Here is a 12,539-nt window from a genome sequence, read left to right as displayed (position 1 = left end):
CTAATCCCTATCCCCTACATTCTCATTTTCAGAGACTTGGAAGGAAAGTCCCACAAGCTTCTGCCGCTTGGGATGGAGAATGATCGTGTCTTCAATGATTTGTGGGGGAAGAACAACGTGCCCGTTGTCTTGAACAACCCATATTCAGAAAAGGAACAGGTAAGGGTCTTTGCTAATAGGGACTGAGTGCCTCACATGGAATAAGTGTTTGATAAAATATTTGTCAAATTAAACTAAACTGGAACCAGAATGAATTGAACCAAATTGAGTTACACCTAGAGTCATGTATACAGAAAGAGAGAGAGAGAGAGAGACAGACAGACAGACAGACAGACAGACAAAGAGAGAGAGAAAGAGAGAAAGAAAGAGAGAGAGAGAGAGAGAGAAAGAAAGAGAGAAAGAAAGAAAGAAAGAAAGAAAGAAAGAAAGAAAGAAAGAAAGAAAGAAAGAAAGAAAGAAAGAAAGAAATATGTTCTAATATGTTTGTTGTATCCAAGTCCACTCCACTAGAGACTGTAAGCTTTCAGAGACCATGACTTAGTTGGAACTCCTACCATGGTAGATAATTAATAAATATAGCATTATACTTTATGGAAATGTATAGAATACGAGAGGCTAAGAAACAGCTGCCTGGCCTGAGTTGTCCCTCAGGTCTAGGTCATTGGAGGGTATCACCCTGTCAGAAACATTTCTGGAAGTAAATACATATTTATTGCAGATCGTCAATGCTTTATGATTCTTCAGCTTTTCTTTCTAGTCAGACCTGGGAAGGACCTTAGAACAGAATGTCAGACCTGAGAGGGACCTTAGAACAGGGAATGTCAAATCTGGGAGGGGCCTCAGAACAAGGAATGTCAGAGCTGGGAAGGACCTTAGAACAGGGAATATCAAAGCTGGGAGGGGCCTTAGAAAAGAGGATGTCAGAGGTTAGAAGGTCCTTAGAGAAGATCTAGTTTAAGCACATTCATTTTACGGGTAGGGTACTTGAGGCCCAGATACGTAGAGTAATTTGGCCGAAATCACGAAGGTAGTAAATAACGCACCTGGGATTTGAAAGCAAGTTCTCTGACTGAGTCTTCTTCTGCTAAATCATGCTGCCTCCAGGCTAGGCTTGCCTTTGATCCTTAATCTACTTTGTTCAGGTCCAGGTGCCACATTTTAGGAAAGACATGGACCAAATGTAACCCATTCAAGGAATGGTGGCCTGCATGATAAGAGGCCTGGAGGGCATGCCATATCAATCCATCACTTAATTTTTATTAAGCACCTAGTATGTGCCAAGCACTGTGCTGAGCTGGGCATAGCTTGGACAAAGCTTGGACAAAGACGATCTCTGACCTCAAGGAACTCACAAGCCGTAAGAAGATTGTCTACAGAGAAAAGAGGGCCTGAGGGGAAAACACGATCCACGTTTTCAAAGTTGTCGTGTGAAGCAGGGAAAAGTCTTGTTCTGCAGAAGCAGTGGGTGGAAGTTGCAGGCAGTTGGATTTCATATGGATGTCAGGAAAAATAATATTCTAACAATAGCAGCTGTCCAAAAAGTGAGAAAGTCTGCCTTAGGAGGTGGTGAGCTGCCCGTCCTTGAAGGTATTCTAATGGAAGCTGGGTGACCACTTGTCAAAGATGCTGTTGAGGGGACTGCAGTTCAGGTAGGAGGTTGGACTGGATGCCTGCTGAGGCCCCAGATAGAGTACTAGGTTTGGAGTCAAGAAGACCAGAGTCCAAGTATTGCCTCAGAAGCTATGGTTGCTGCTATTAAATCATCTCAGTTGTGGCCGGCTTTTCATGACCCCATTTGGGGGTTTCTTGTGGTTTGCCCTTTCCTTCTCCAGCTCATTTTACAGCTGAGAAAAATGAAGCAAACAGGGTGAAATGACTCACCCAGGGTCACACAGCTTATAAGTATCCAGGGCCACATTTGAACTCAGGAAGATGAGTCTTCTTCCCTTCAGGCCATGTGCTCTACCCACCGTGCCACCTAGTTGTCCCTTACTAGCTATGGGCTCCTGGACAAACCATTCAACTTCTCCCTGCCTCAATTTCCTCCTTTATAAAAATAATACCCACAGAATCCACCTACCTTGTGTGGTTGTCATGAGACTACATATGCCTCATAATTCTTTGTTCCACGAGTAATGAGATGCACTGACCAGTTCTGGTGCATAGCTTGTGCATCTAGCTCTAACTAGGTACCTAGCTGTGGCTAGGTATTTATAGGGGTTTGAGACTGGATCTGTGATTTCATTGGCATAGGGACCTCCCAAGGGAGGAAACTCCCTCTACAGGTACAGATCAGCACCTTTTCCACAACTATTGAAAGTTGCCTAAAGCACTGAGAGGTTGTGATTTGCCCAGGGTCACAAACATGATTTTTCAAAACTAGATCCAGAGGACTATAGTATTATTTACCTTCTGGGTTGCTATGGAGAGCAAATGAGTATTTGTGTGTATGTATGTATATGTATATATATACACACACATACATACATAGACATATATGCACACATGCACACACATATATAAAATACTTTGCAACCCTTAGGGTGTTCTACAAATGTCAGTTATTATCATTATTATTTAAGGAGCTGAGGTAGCTAGGTGATGCTGCAGTGAATAGAGTACATCCCCTGCAGTCAGGAAAACTCATCTTCCTGAGTTCAAATCCAGCCTCAGACACTTGCTAGCTGGGTGACCCTGGGCAAGTCATTTAACTCTGTTTGCCTCACTTTCCTCATCTGTAAAATGAGCTGGAAAAGGAAAAGGCAAACTGCTCTGATATCTTTGCCAAGAAAACTCCAGATGGGGTCCTGAAGAGTCAGAAACAACTTAGCAGCAGCAACAATAATTTGAAGAACTGGGACTGGACCTATGATTTAAATGGTGTAAGGAACCAGCTCCCTATTGAACAAGCTCCCTCTACCAACAGCCCATTCCCACCGCCTCTCCAATCTTCTGTTGGTGCCTGGGCCACTTAGAGGTGCTTGCCTCCAAGGTGGGATGTTAGCTACCCCAGGGCATCCTGACCCTAAGGCTGGCTCTTTATCCATTACTCCAAGCTGTAGTCTTATAAATTTAGGACAGAGGCCTTGAGGGTTAAACAACTCATCTGTAGACAGCAAATAGGTATCTAGATGGAGGGAGGATTTGAACCCAAATTTCCTCAACTCCCAGTCCAGTGAGGTATCTACCAGTATCATCTCATGTTTTTACAGTAGCACTTTCGCATGCATAATTGATGGAAACAACCTAAGCTCAGGTCATTTTCTACCTCTGGTGAAAACTTTCAAGTTAAGAGATGCCAGAGAAGGCCATTTTTCTGTTAGCCTGGTGACACTTTCCTTTTGTTAGCATTGGTTGGGATGGAGTCCTTACATGACTTTCTCCAATGGGTGGCATCCCATCACAGAAGGCTGCTTTCATCTCTTTGGGGACCTGTGGTAAGAATGGGGAGAGAACTGCAGCTGTCTGGACAACATCTGTTTTCTGATGATAATTGACTTCAAATCAATCCCTGCCTGCAGTGGAATTAAGCTGGGAGGTGGGTTAGGGAGTAAATGTCAGAGGAATGAGAGAAGAGGGAGAGCCTCCCCACACCCAGCCTGTTCTCAGTGAAGATGTGTGACATCCTGGTCCCACCCAGCCACTCTGTGCTTTATATTTGACCATGATGCTTAGAACGTGCAACTATTAAATTAGACTCATTCTCTCTCTCTCTCTCTCTCTCTCTCTCTCTCTCTCTCTCTCTCTCTCTCTCTCTCTCTCTCTTTCACACACACACACACACACACACACACACACACACACACACACACGCTTATACATAACACCTCATCAGAACCATGACATTTCCTCATCCCCCAGGGAAATAATGGACTAGTGTCAGCTTCAAAATGTCAAAATCTGTTTAGAGGCATTTCCATATTTCCAGGTGGTATTAGCATTACCTTTGCCACTCCAGGAAGTCCAAGTCCAGGATAAAAGTTGGCGGTGGGTGTCATTTGTGTGTACTATCTTCTTTTCTGCTCTCTATAGGGTCAAAGGGATATTATTGTTCATTTCTATCTAAGGAATCATCACCCAGCCAGAAATAGCTTTGCTAGCAGTAGAAAGGGACAGCCAGATAGACAGGAAACAGGAGCCTGAATAGGTCTGTTTTCAATATTTTTTAAAAGGTGGATGAAAATCCAGTCTATCAGAAGGGAAAGATTCAAAGCTTCAAAATCAAATTTTTCCTGTGTGACCCTGGGCAAGTCACTTAACCCTGATTGCCTCACCCAAAAATAAAATCAAACTTATCTTCACATCAATACCATCAATAATAAACAATAGTTGGAAAAGTAACTAGTCCCAGGACCATTTGAATCAATACTCCACTATATATAAGTTGAGAACAAAATAATAATAATGAAAAATAATAATAATAATAATAAGGAGATCTCATAGTCTCATTTAGAATTTAGGATAAATAATAATGAGGTCTCATAGAGCACTTCACAGCAACATAAACTCCATAAGTTAGGTGGTACAATAGTTATTATGCCCATTTTACATATAAGAAAATAGAAATTTAGAGAAACGTAACTATTTGCTCTTGGCAGCTAGTGTCAGAGCCTGGACTTGAACCCAGGCTTTCTGACTCTGAGTATGAAAGCATAATAACTTACTTTAAGATAGCATTTTATAGTTTTCAAAGCACTTGCACATCTTACCTAATTACAGGAACATTGATTCACAGGTGGGAGAGATCTTAGTGGACATCTAGACCAACTTATTCCTTTCACCTCTGAAGAAACTGAGGCACAGAGAGATTTGTAAATTTAGCACTGGAGGAAACAGTATTCTAATGCCTCATTTTACAGATGAGGAAACTGAAGACCAAAGGAGGGTGATGATTATGGCCATTTTATAGATGAAGGAAACTGAGTTTCAAAGAGGTTCAGTATTTGTCTAAGATCACCCAGCTAGTTAGAGGCAGCGTGGGAATGCAGACCCAGGTCTTCTGACTCCAAAGTCAATGGTCACTCTTGCACACACAACAGACCTCTTGAACATAATCAGATGCTGAACACACCCTCTAGAAGTTTTTGTTCTATCCAGGTTACATATGTGAAGAGAGAGAGAGAGAGAGAGAGAGAGAGAGAGAGAGAGAGAGAGAGAGAGAGAGACAGAGAGAGACAGAGAGAGAGAGAGACAGAGAGAGAGAGACAGAGAGAGACAGAGACAGAGAGAGAGATAGAGACAGAGAGACAGAGAGACAGAGAGAGAGAGAGTAAAGACATTGAGCTAGAATAGCTACTATCTGGACCTATGTATTTTTCTCCCATCTGAGTCAGCCGCTTTCACTGGCCAAATGAAGTAACATCCCAGAGTCTCCATTGATTTCCTTAAAATCTATCCCTTGAGCAAAACAACCCTGACTCTCTTTCCTAAGCTTTTTGACACTACTTCCCTAAGCATTTTAGAAATATCCTGTGTTCTGAGATTAATGTCTATATGAGAGCTTCCCAAATCCCCAGATATAAGCTGCTCTATCCACCCCCCTATTCCATCCTTCTGGCTTTCCCTTGATCCTGCTTATCCCCAGAGCTGGACAGCCTCTTATCCCAGGTTGGCTCATTTGGGAATCCTCCTCTTCTTACTCGTACTCTTTTCCTCAGGTGACCTGGGGATGTGGAGGCAAAGTGTTATGGTGGAAATACCATTGGACCCAGGTGACCTAGATTTGAATCCTGGCTCTGCCATGTATCACCTGTGACACATGTTGGAAAGTCACTTCCTTTCTCTGGGTGTCAGTTTTCCCATCTGTAAAATGAAGGGGTTGGACTAAATGACCTCTAAGGTCCCTCCTCGCTTTGAATCTATACTGCTATAAATTCAAGACCCAAATCTTGTCATCGTGGTTAATCACTCAGAGAAAAAGGAATTTTGAGCCTTATATAGTCAGGGGTTTTCCCAGGGAGTGTCATGGTAGCCTTGGTAGGGAAGGAGCAGGGCTAAAGGGTATTAGATAACTTCCTCAGATCAATTGGATCATGGCTGACAAGTAAAGGATTTCTAACTTGACAACCTATGAAAAGTCTCAGATTTGGAGCTAGAAGGCACATAGGTCATCTCATCCAATCCCTTCATTTTAGAGGAGATACGGAGGTTCATGGGTTTCACAGGTTCGTGGATTTCACAGAATCACAGAATTCAAGAGTTGGAAGGCACCTCAGTAGCCATGTAGTCCAACCCATATTAAATAATAGAATTCCCACTATCCCTCTCAAACTGAAAGGTGCCTCAGAAGCCATTTAGTCTAAGCTCCTCACTGATAGATGAAGCGCAGAAAAAGTCGAGTGATTCATAGGATCACGAATTTGAAGCTAGACAGGGTCTTTATAAGTCATTAGATCTATGAGACTCCACGTTGTTCTTTGGGAAGCTTTCAGGGTTCAGGCAGGCCCTCAGTATTCACCATTAATGAGAGGCATGATGATGACTTTTTAGGAATGAATCCAGATCAGCTTCTTCCTTTTCTAAAATCATTGGTCAAGGCTTATCCTAAACCTTTGGTGACATTTTTCATTTCCCCTGATGGTAACCTTTGATGTCCCACAGAAAACTTAGCTTCTGAGCCATATTGTGCTAATAGATCAGAGCCAGGGTGTAGCCAGGAAGTTGTGTTTATGCCTAGCAGTGTTTGGGTTCAGCCCTCCTGCCATTTCCATGTATTTTCTTCACTATTTATTTGAATAGCATTTTAATTCAATGTAGGATGGTGCCAGCCAGCCACAATAGAACCTGCAGTTAGAACCCTCCAAACACTTCTTCCAAGATCAGCCTGTGTATTTCCAATCAGTCAAAATGGTGCTTTGGAACAATCTCTCGAGGACCAAGGTTCATATTCAGCCCAGTTCTGCTGTTTACTAATTGGGTCACCTTGGGCACATTGCTTCTCATATCCGGATCTCAGATTCCTCATATATAAAATGAAAGAGTAAGATTAGGTCTCAGACAGCTTTAAATTCTTTGACCTAGTAGCCACACCCTAAGGCATCTATACTGTCAGAATAACTAGGTCAGCACACTGGGACTGAGCCATCCCTGTATTCCTCTTTGTTTTCTTGTTTCCAAATTAGCTGCTGGTTACCAAGACTCCTAAGCAACCCCTGAATGATCTTCTTAGATGTGGTATACCTTCTGAGGCAGATTTATGGGGGGTGGAGGAAGGGAGACACGGATGAGAGTCACACAGGATGGGCTGGCAGGTGGGAGGGGGGGAGGTTGCAAGCTGCACCATTGATAAATACTCCAGAGTTGATGAGGGCACATATCCATCAGAATACAGTTGTACATAGCTATATGACTGAGGGAGAAGAATATCTTATTTCAGGCTCCCCAAGGATTTTTGGAAAGAGTAAATGACATTAGAAAGAATATGAAGAAATTAGAGATGTTTAGAGTACAGAAAAGATGACTCAAGGGTAAAGAAAGCGGATATTCAATGGGCTTCCAGTATTTGAAGGGGCTGTCATCTGGAAGAGGGATCAAATTTGTTCCACTTTGTTCCCAATGGCAGAAGCAGGACCAATGGATTGAAGTCAAAGAGTGGCATATGTGGGCTCCATCAGGGTAAACTTCTTAACAAGGGGACCTATCCAAAAGTGATGGGGGCTGCCTTGGAAGGGAATATCTTTCCCATCACTGGAAGTCTTCAGCCTGAGATTGGATAGGAGGGAATGCTTGCTAAGGGGTGGAATAGATGATCTCTGTAGGGCTGGCCCATTAAGCTCTTACATTCTGTAATCAAGATCTTAAAGTTACTTGAAGATCTGTCAAATGGAAGAAGGATGAGACTTAGTCGTTTTGTCCTCAGAGGACAGAAGTGAGAACAATGGTCGGAAGTTGAGGAAACACAAGTATAAACTTGATGTACAGAAGACATCCTAACAATTCGAACTATTCCAGAGCAGAATGGGTAGCCTCGAGGTACAGTGGGCTCCCTCTTAATGCTGCCCTTAAAGCTGACCCGCATGAACATTTTTAAGGGGTTTTGTAGAAGGGACTCCTGCTCAGACATGGGTTGAACTCAATGACTTCTGAGTTTCCCTGATGTGTGAACCCTAGAATTTGGTACCAAAAATGATCATTTTGATAATATGATTGATAAAAATGATGATTATCAAAGTGATAAAAGGCAGGTAGGATGTCTGTCCACCCATCCATCTATATTTAATTATTTATCTAATCTGTCATCTGTCTACCTATCTACCTCTATCAATCTATGATCTGTCTACCTATCTATATTGGTATCTATCATCTATCTATCCATGTATCCATTCCTTCATCTATCTATCTATCTATCTATCTATCTATCTATCTATCTATCTATCTATCTATCATCCATCTATCTATCTATTGACCTGCCTGCCTATCAACAAACCTTTGTTAAGTGCCTACTTTGTGTCAAGCACTGTGCTAAGCAGTAGGGGTATGAAAACACAAAACCACCCTTGACCTAATATAGTTTACTTTCTGTTGGGGAAAATGAAATATTTACATATAAGTATATTATAAAACGTAAGGATAGGGTTTGGAAATGTGATATAATTCCTTTGATACAAGACACTCACTAATGTGGAAATTCCCTCTACCAATGTAAATCATTGCCATCTCCACAATTCATAGTTTTAGAGAGTTGTCTAGAACATTAAGTTAAATGACTTGCCCATGGCTATATGTTAGGTGTAAGATTTGAACTCAAGTCTCCCTGCTTCCAAAATCAGTTCTCCGTCCTGTCTTACTCACCTAATACAGGTCCTGCTCACTTAATAGACAAAATAAATGCAACATGATTTGTGGAAGTGGAGATAACTAGCTGTTGGGACTTGGGGCAGAAATTAGGAAAGGTCTCACATAGAAGGCAGCTGGACTTTGAAGGAAGCTAGGGATTCTAAGAGGCAGAAGTGGGGATAGTATTCCAGGATGGGGAATAGAAACAGCAAATTTCAGAGACTAGAGATAGGATATTATATTGAGGAACTAGATAGATAGGTAGGTAGGTAGATAGATAGATAGATGATAGATAGATAGATAGATAGATAGATAGATAGATAGATAGATAGATAGATAGATAGATGGATAGATAAAGTTAAGGAATAGATAGATAGATAGATAGATAGATAGATAGATAGATAGATAGATAGATAGATAGATAGACAGACAGACAAATAGATAGATAGATAGATAGATAGATAGATAGATAGATAGATAGATAGATAGATAGATAATGGATGGAGGAATGGATAAATAGATACATAAGAGAGATGGATGGATGGATGGATGGATGGATGGATGGATGGATGGATGGATGGGAAGAGAGGGAAATGGATATATTAATTATGAGTGGATAGAACACATTTATATACACTTTAAGGTTTGCAAAACATCTTACAAACATCTTTGAGTCACCTCAAAATTTTTATACTGGCTTGTTTCTTGCAGGGACTCTGCCAGACCTGTAGTTCCAAGGCCTTCACATTTTTGTCTCTCTTGAGCCTGGCACAGTACTTAGCACATAGTAGAAATAGTATAAATGCTTGTTGGATTTGATCAGAATGGAGTACCATGACTGAATTTCCCCAGGCTCTTTAAGTCCCCCAGGGTTCCATTTCTGTTTTTCAAAGTCAGACACATCACTTGGAGTGATCCCATCCACTCACCCATTGACAGCGACCCATTGAGCCCCGGAGACAATGCCACTGTCCACCTGAAAGGCTTCCATTGTTTCTACTTTGGATGCAAATCCAAAGAGTCTCAGGCAGGGCACCTGGCCCACTCCAGTCTGATGTTCACATAATACTTTCACAAGTGTCCCTAATCTGCCCTCTTACGGTGGCACCTCTGCCAGGCACCCCTTGTCAAGTTGTTTGCATAGTGCCCATGCAGGCCTGTGACTACTATATTAATCTCTCCATTTGTCCCACTCTTGAGTCACTTAATATCACTGCTGCCTAATTAAAACATCAAAGCCGTTAAGTAAAACAGCCCTGCCAGAGGCCCTGTTAATGTCTGGTTTTGAGTGTGCAAGCCCATGAAACTGAGGGCTGATGGGCGGAGACCATTCTTCCCCTGGTCGCCAATTACGCACCTCTTTAATGATCACCCCATACACATCTGGAACTTCAACAGATGGCCTCTTTTATTAGGCTTGCTATCTCTCTAGCTGGAAGGGTGCCCACCCCTTTGCTTCATGGCAAACGATGGCTCTCTGATGCCCACCCACAGGGCCACACCCAACACAAGTGCCTCCTGCCATGCTCACCCACCCAGGGCTGACTGTCTTCTCTACAGACCTCCCCAAAACAGCCAAGTGCCCTGGAGCATGGAGGGATAGCTCCCCTGAACTATCTTCCTATTTGGTGGTAGTAGACCATCAGAGGCTAAAGCTTCACTGAACAATATCCTTGAGTTTTATAGTCAAAAGTTAAGTGTTCAACCCCAGCTCTGCCATTTTGTAAACTGATAGACTTAAGCAGGACCCTTCATAGTACTGTGCCTCAGTTTCCCCTTTTGTAAAATGAGAGGGTTGGACTAAGTGACCCCCCAATATCCCTTCCAATTAGTTAATCAACAAACATTTATTAAGCATTATGTAATAGACACTGCTAAGTGCTAGGGATGCAGAGTAAAAGCAAAAACAGTTCCTGCCCTCAAGTTTACATTCTAATGGGAGAGATTATAATGTATATGTGTATGTATGTATGTGTATATGTATACATGCCTTGTTGCATGTATACATGTGTGTATGTGTATGCACATACATGTGTGTGAATATACTATATCTCCCAGCTCTAAATCTCTGATCCTATCATCTTCAAATACAGGTGGAGTGAACATTCGGTGAGTGTTCTTTCTCAGACATGAGTTAGACTAGGTGGTATCTGTGGTCTCTTCCATTTCTGAAATTCTCTGATTCTGTGTTTCCTGTTTAATAAGAAATGGAAAAGGAAGGCAAGGCAGGAAGCATAATTAAGTGCCTACTGTGCACCAGGCACTGTGCTGAGCATGTTTACAAATATTACCTCATGAAAAATAGAGAGCCTGCCTCAAAATCCAGGAGATCTGGAATCAAGTGACACAGTCCAAGAGCTGGAAGACACTTCACTGGCTATCTCGTCTAACCTGAAGATGAAAAAACTACCTACTCTAACATATCCACCCAAGGAGTCATCCAGTCTCTTCTTGAAGATTGTCAATGACATCATCCTTTGAGTCAGCCCATTCCACTCTGTATATGACAGCTCTTCAGCAACTTAGAGACATCCCTCATGTTTTCTCTGAGTCTTCTCTTCTCCAGACTAAACATCCCCAGTTTCTTCAACCAGTCCTCATAGACATAGATTCAAGGTCTCTCACCATCCTGGTCCCCCTCCTCTGTATACTGTCCCACTTATCAATGTCCTTCTTAAACTATGGCACTCAGATTGGAACATAGTCCTCCAGATGAGGTCTGATGAGAATGGACTACAGTGGGAATCTTACCTCGCTGTAGAAACCCAACATAAGCCCAAGATGATATCAGCTTTCTTGGCTGCCATATTGACTTACTGACTCAACACAGTTGACTCATTGAGCTTGTAGTCCATCGAAACTCCTAGATCTTTTTAGAAGAATTGTTGCCCAATCATATCTCCCTCATTTTGGTACTTACGAAGTTGTAAGAGTACGACTTTGTGTTATTCCCTATGGAACTTCATCTTAGATTCAACCTAATGCCCTACCTGCCAAGTTCCCAGTTCTATCATCCACTGTGTTAGCCATCCCTCCCAGATTCATATCATCTGCAAATGTGATAAACATACCATTTATACCTTTATGCAAGTCACTGATAAAAATCTTAAATAGCCGAGGGCCAAGCACAGATCCTTGGGACACTCCACTGGAGACCTCCTATCATATTGACCTTGAACCACTAACAATTACTGAGTCTATCTACCCAATCACTTCTTTTTCTTGTGAGGCAATTGGGTTACGTGACTTGCCCAGACTCACATAGCTAGTAAGTATCAAATGTCTGAGGTCGGATTTGAACTTAGGTCCCACTAACTCCAAGGCTGGAGCTCTATCCACTACTCCACCTAGCTGCCCCATACCCAATCACTTCTAAACCTGTCTCATTGTATTACCCTCTACTCCACATCTCTCCATCTTCTCCACAAAAATGACGTGAGATACTTTGTCAAAAGCTTTGCTAAAATCTAGGTAAAATGTATCCATTGAATTCCTTTTCTCTATTAGTTCAGTAAGCCTGTTAAAAAAGAGGAAATGAGGTTAGTCTGGTACGATCTAGCATTCTCGATAGAGCCAATAATTACTGCTTCCCTTTCTGGATATTCACTAACAATTTCTTTAATGGACTTTGCTAGAATTTCCCCAGGATTCACATGCAAATTCCCTGGCATATAGTTTGAAGCCTGTTCTCTTTCTTTCTTAAAAATTAGAGTAACATTTACTCTTTTCCAATATTTTTAACCATCATTTCTTAAGCACCTACC

General features: G+C 42.0%; 1 protein-coding gene across 1 annotated transcript in view; it reads left to right on the top strand.

Annotated features, from left to right (window-relative positions):
• The window catches only part of NOS1 (nitric oxide synthase 1), a 140,355-nt gene that overhangs the window by 56,275 nt on the left and 71,541 nt on the right, over positions 1 to 12,539 (top strand). Inside the window, 1 exon segment of the mRNA XM_021007998.2 lies at positions 33 to 159. Within this exon segment, the coding sequence (XP_020863657.1) occupies positions 33 to 159 (127 nt within the window).

Source organism: Phascolarctos cinereus, unplaced genomic scaffold (assembly GCF_003287225.1).
Source record: "Phascolarctos cinereus isolate Bilbo 61053 unplaced genomic scaffold, phaCin_HiC Scaffold_4;HRSCAF=312, whole genome shotgun sequence".
Lineage (NCBI taxonomy): Eukaryota > Metazoa > Chordata > Mammalia > Diprotodontia > Phascolarctidae > Phascolarctos > Phascolarctos cinereus.
The sequence above is the reverse complement of the archived record's forward strand: the minus strand, read 5'-3'. Positions and strand labels throughout refer to the sequence as shown.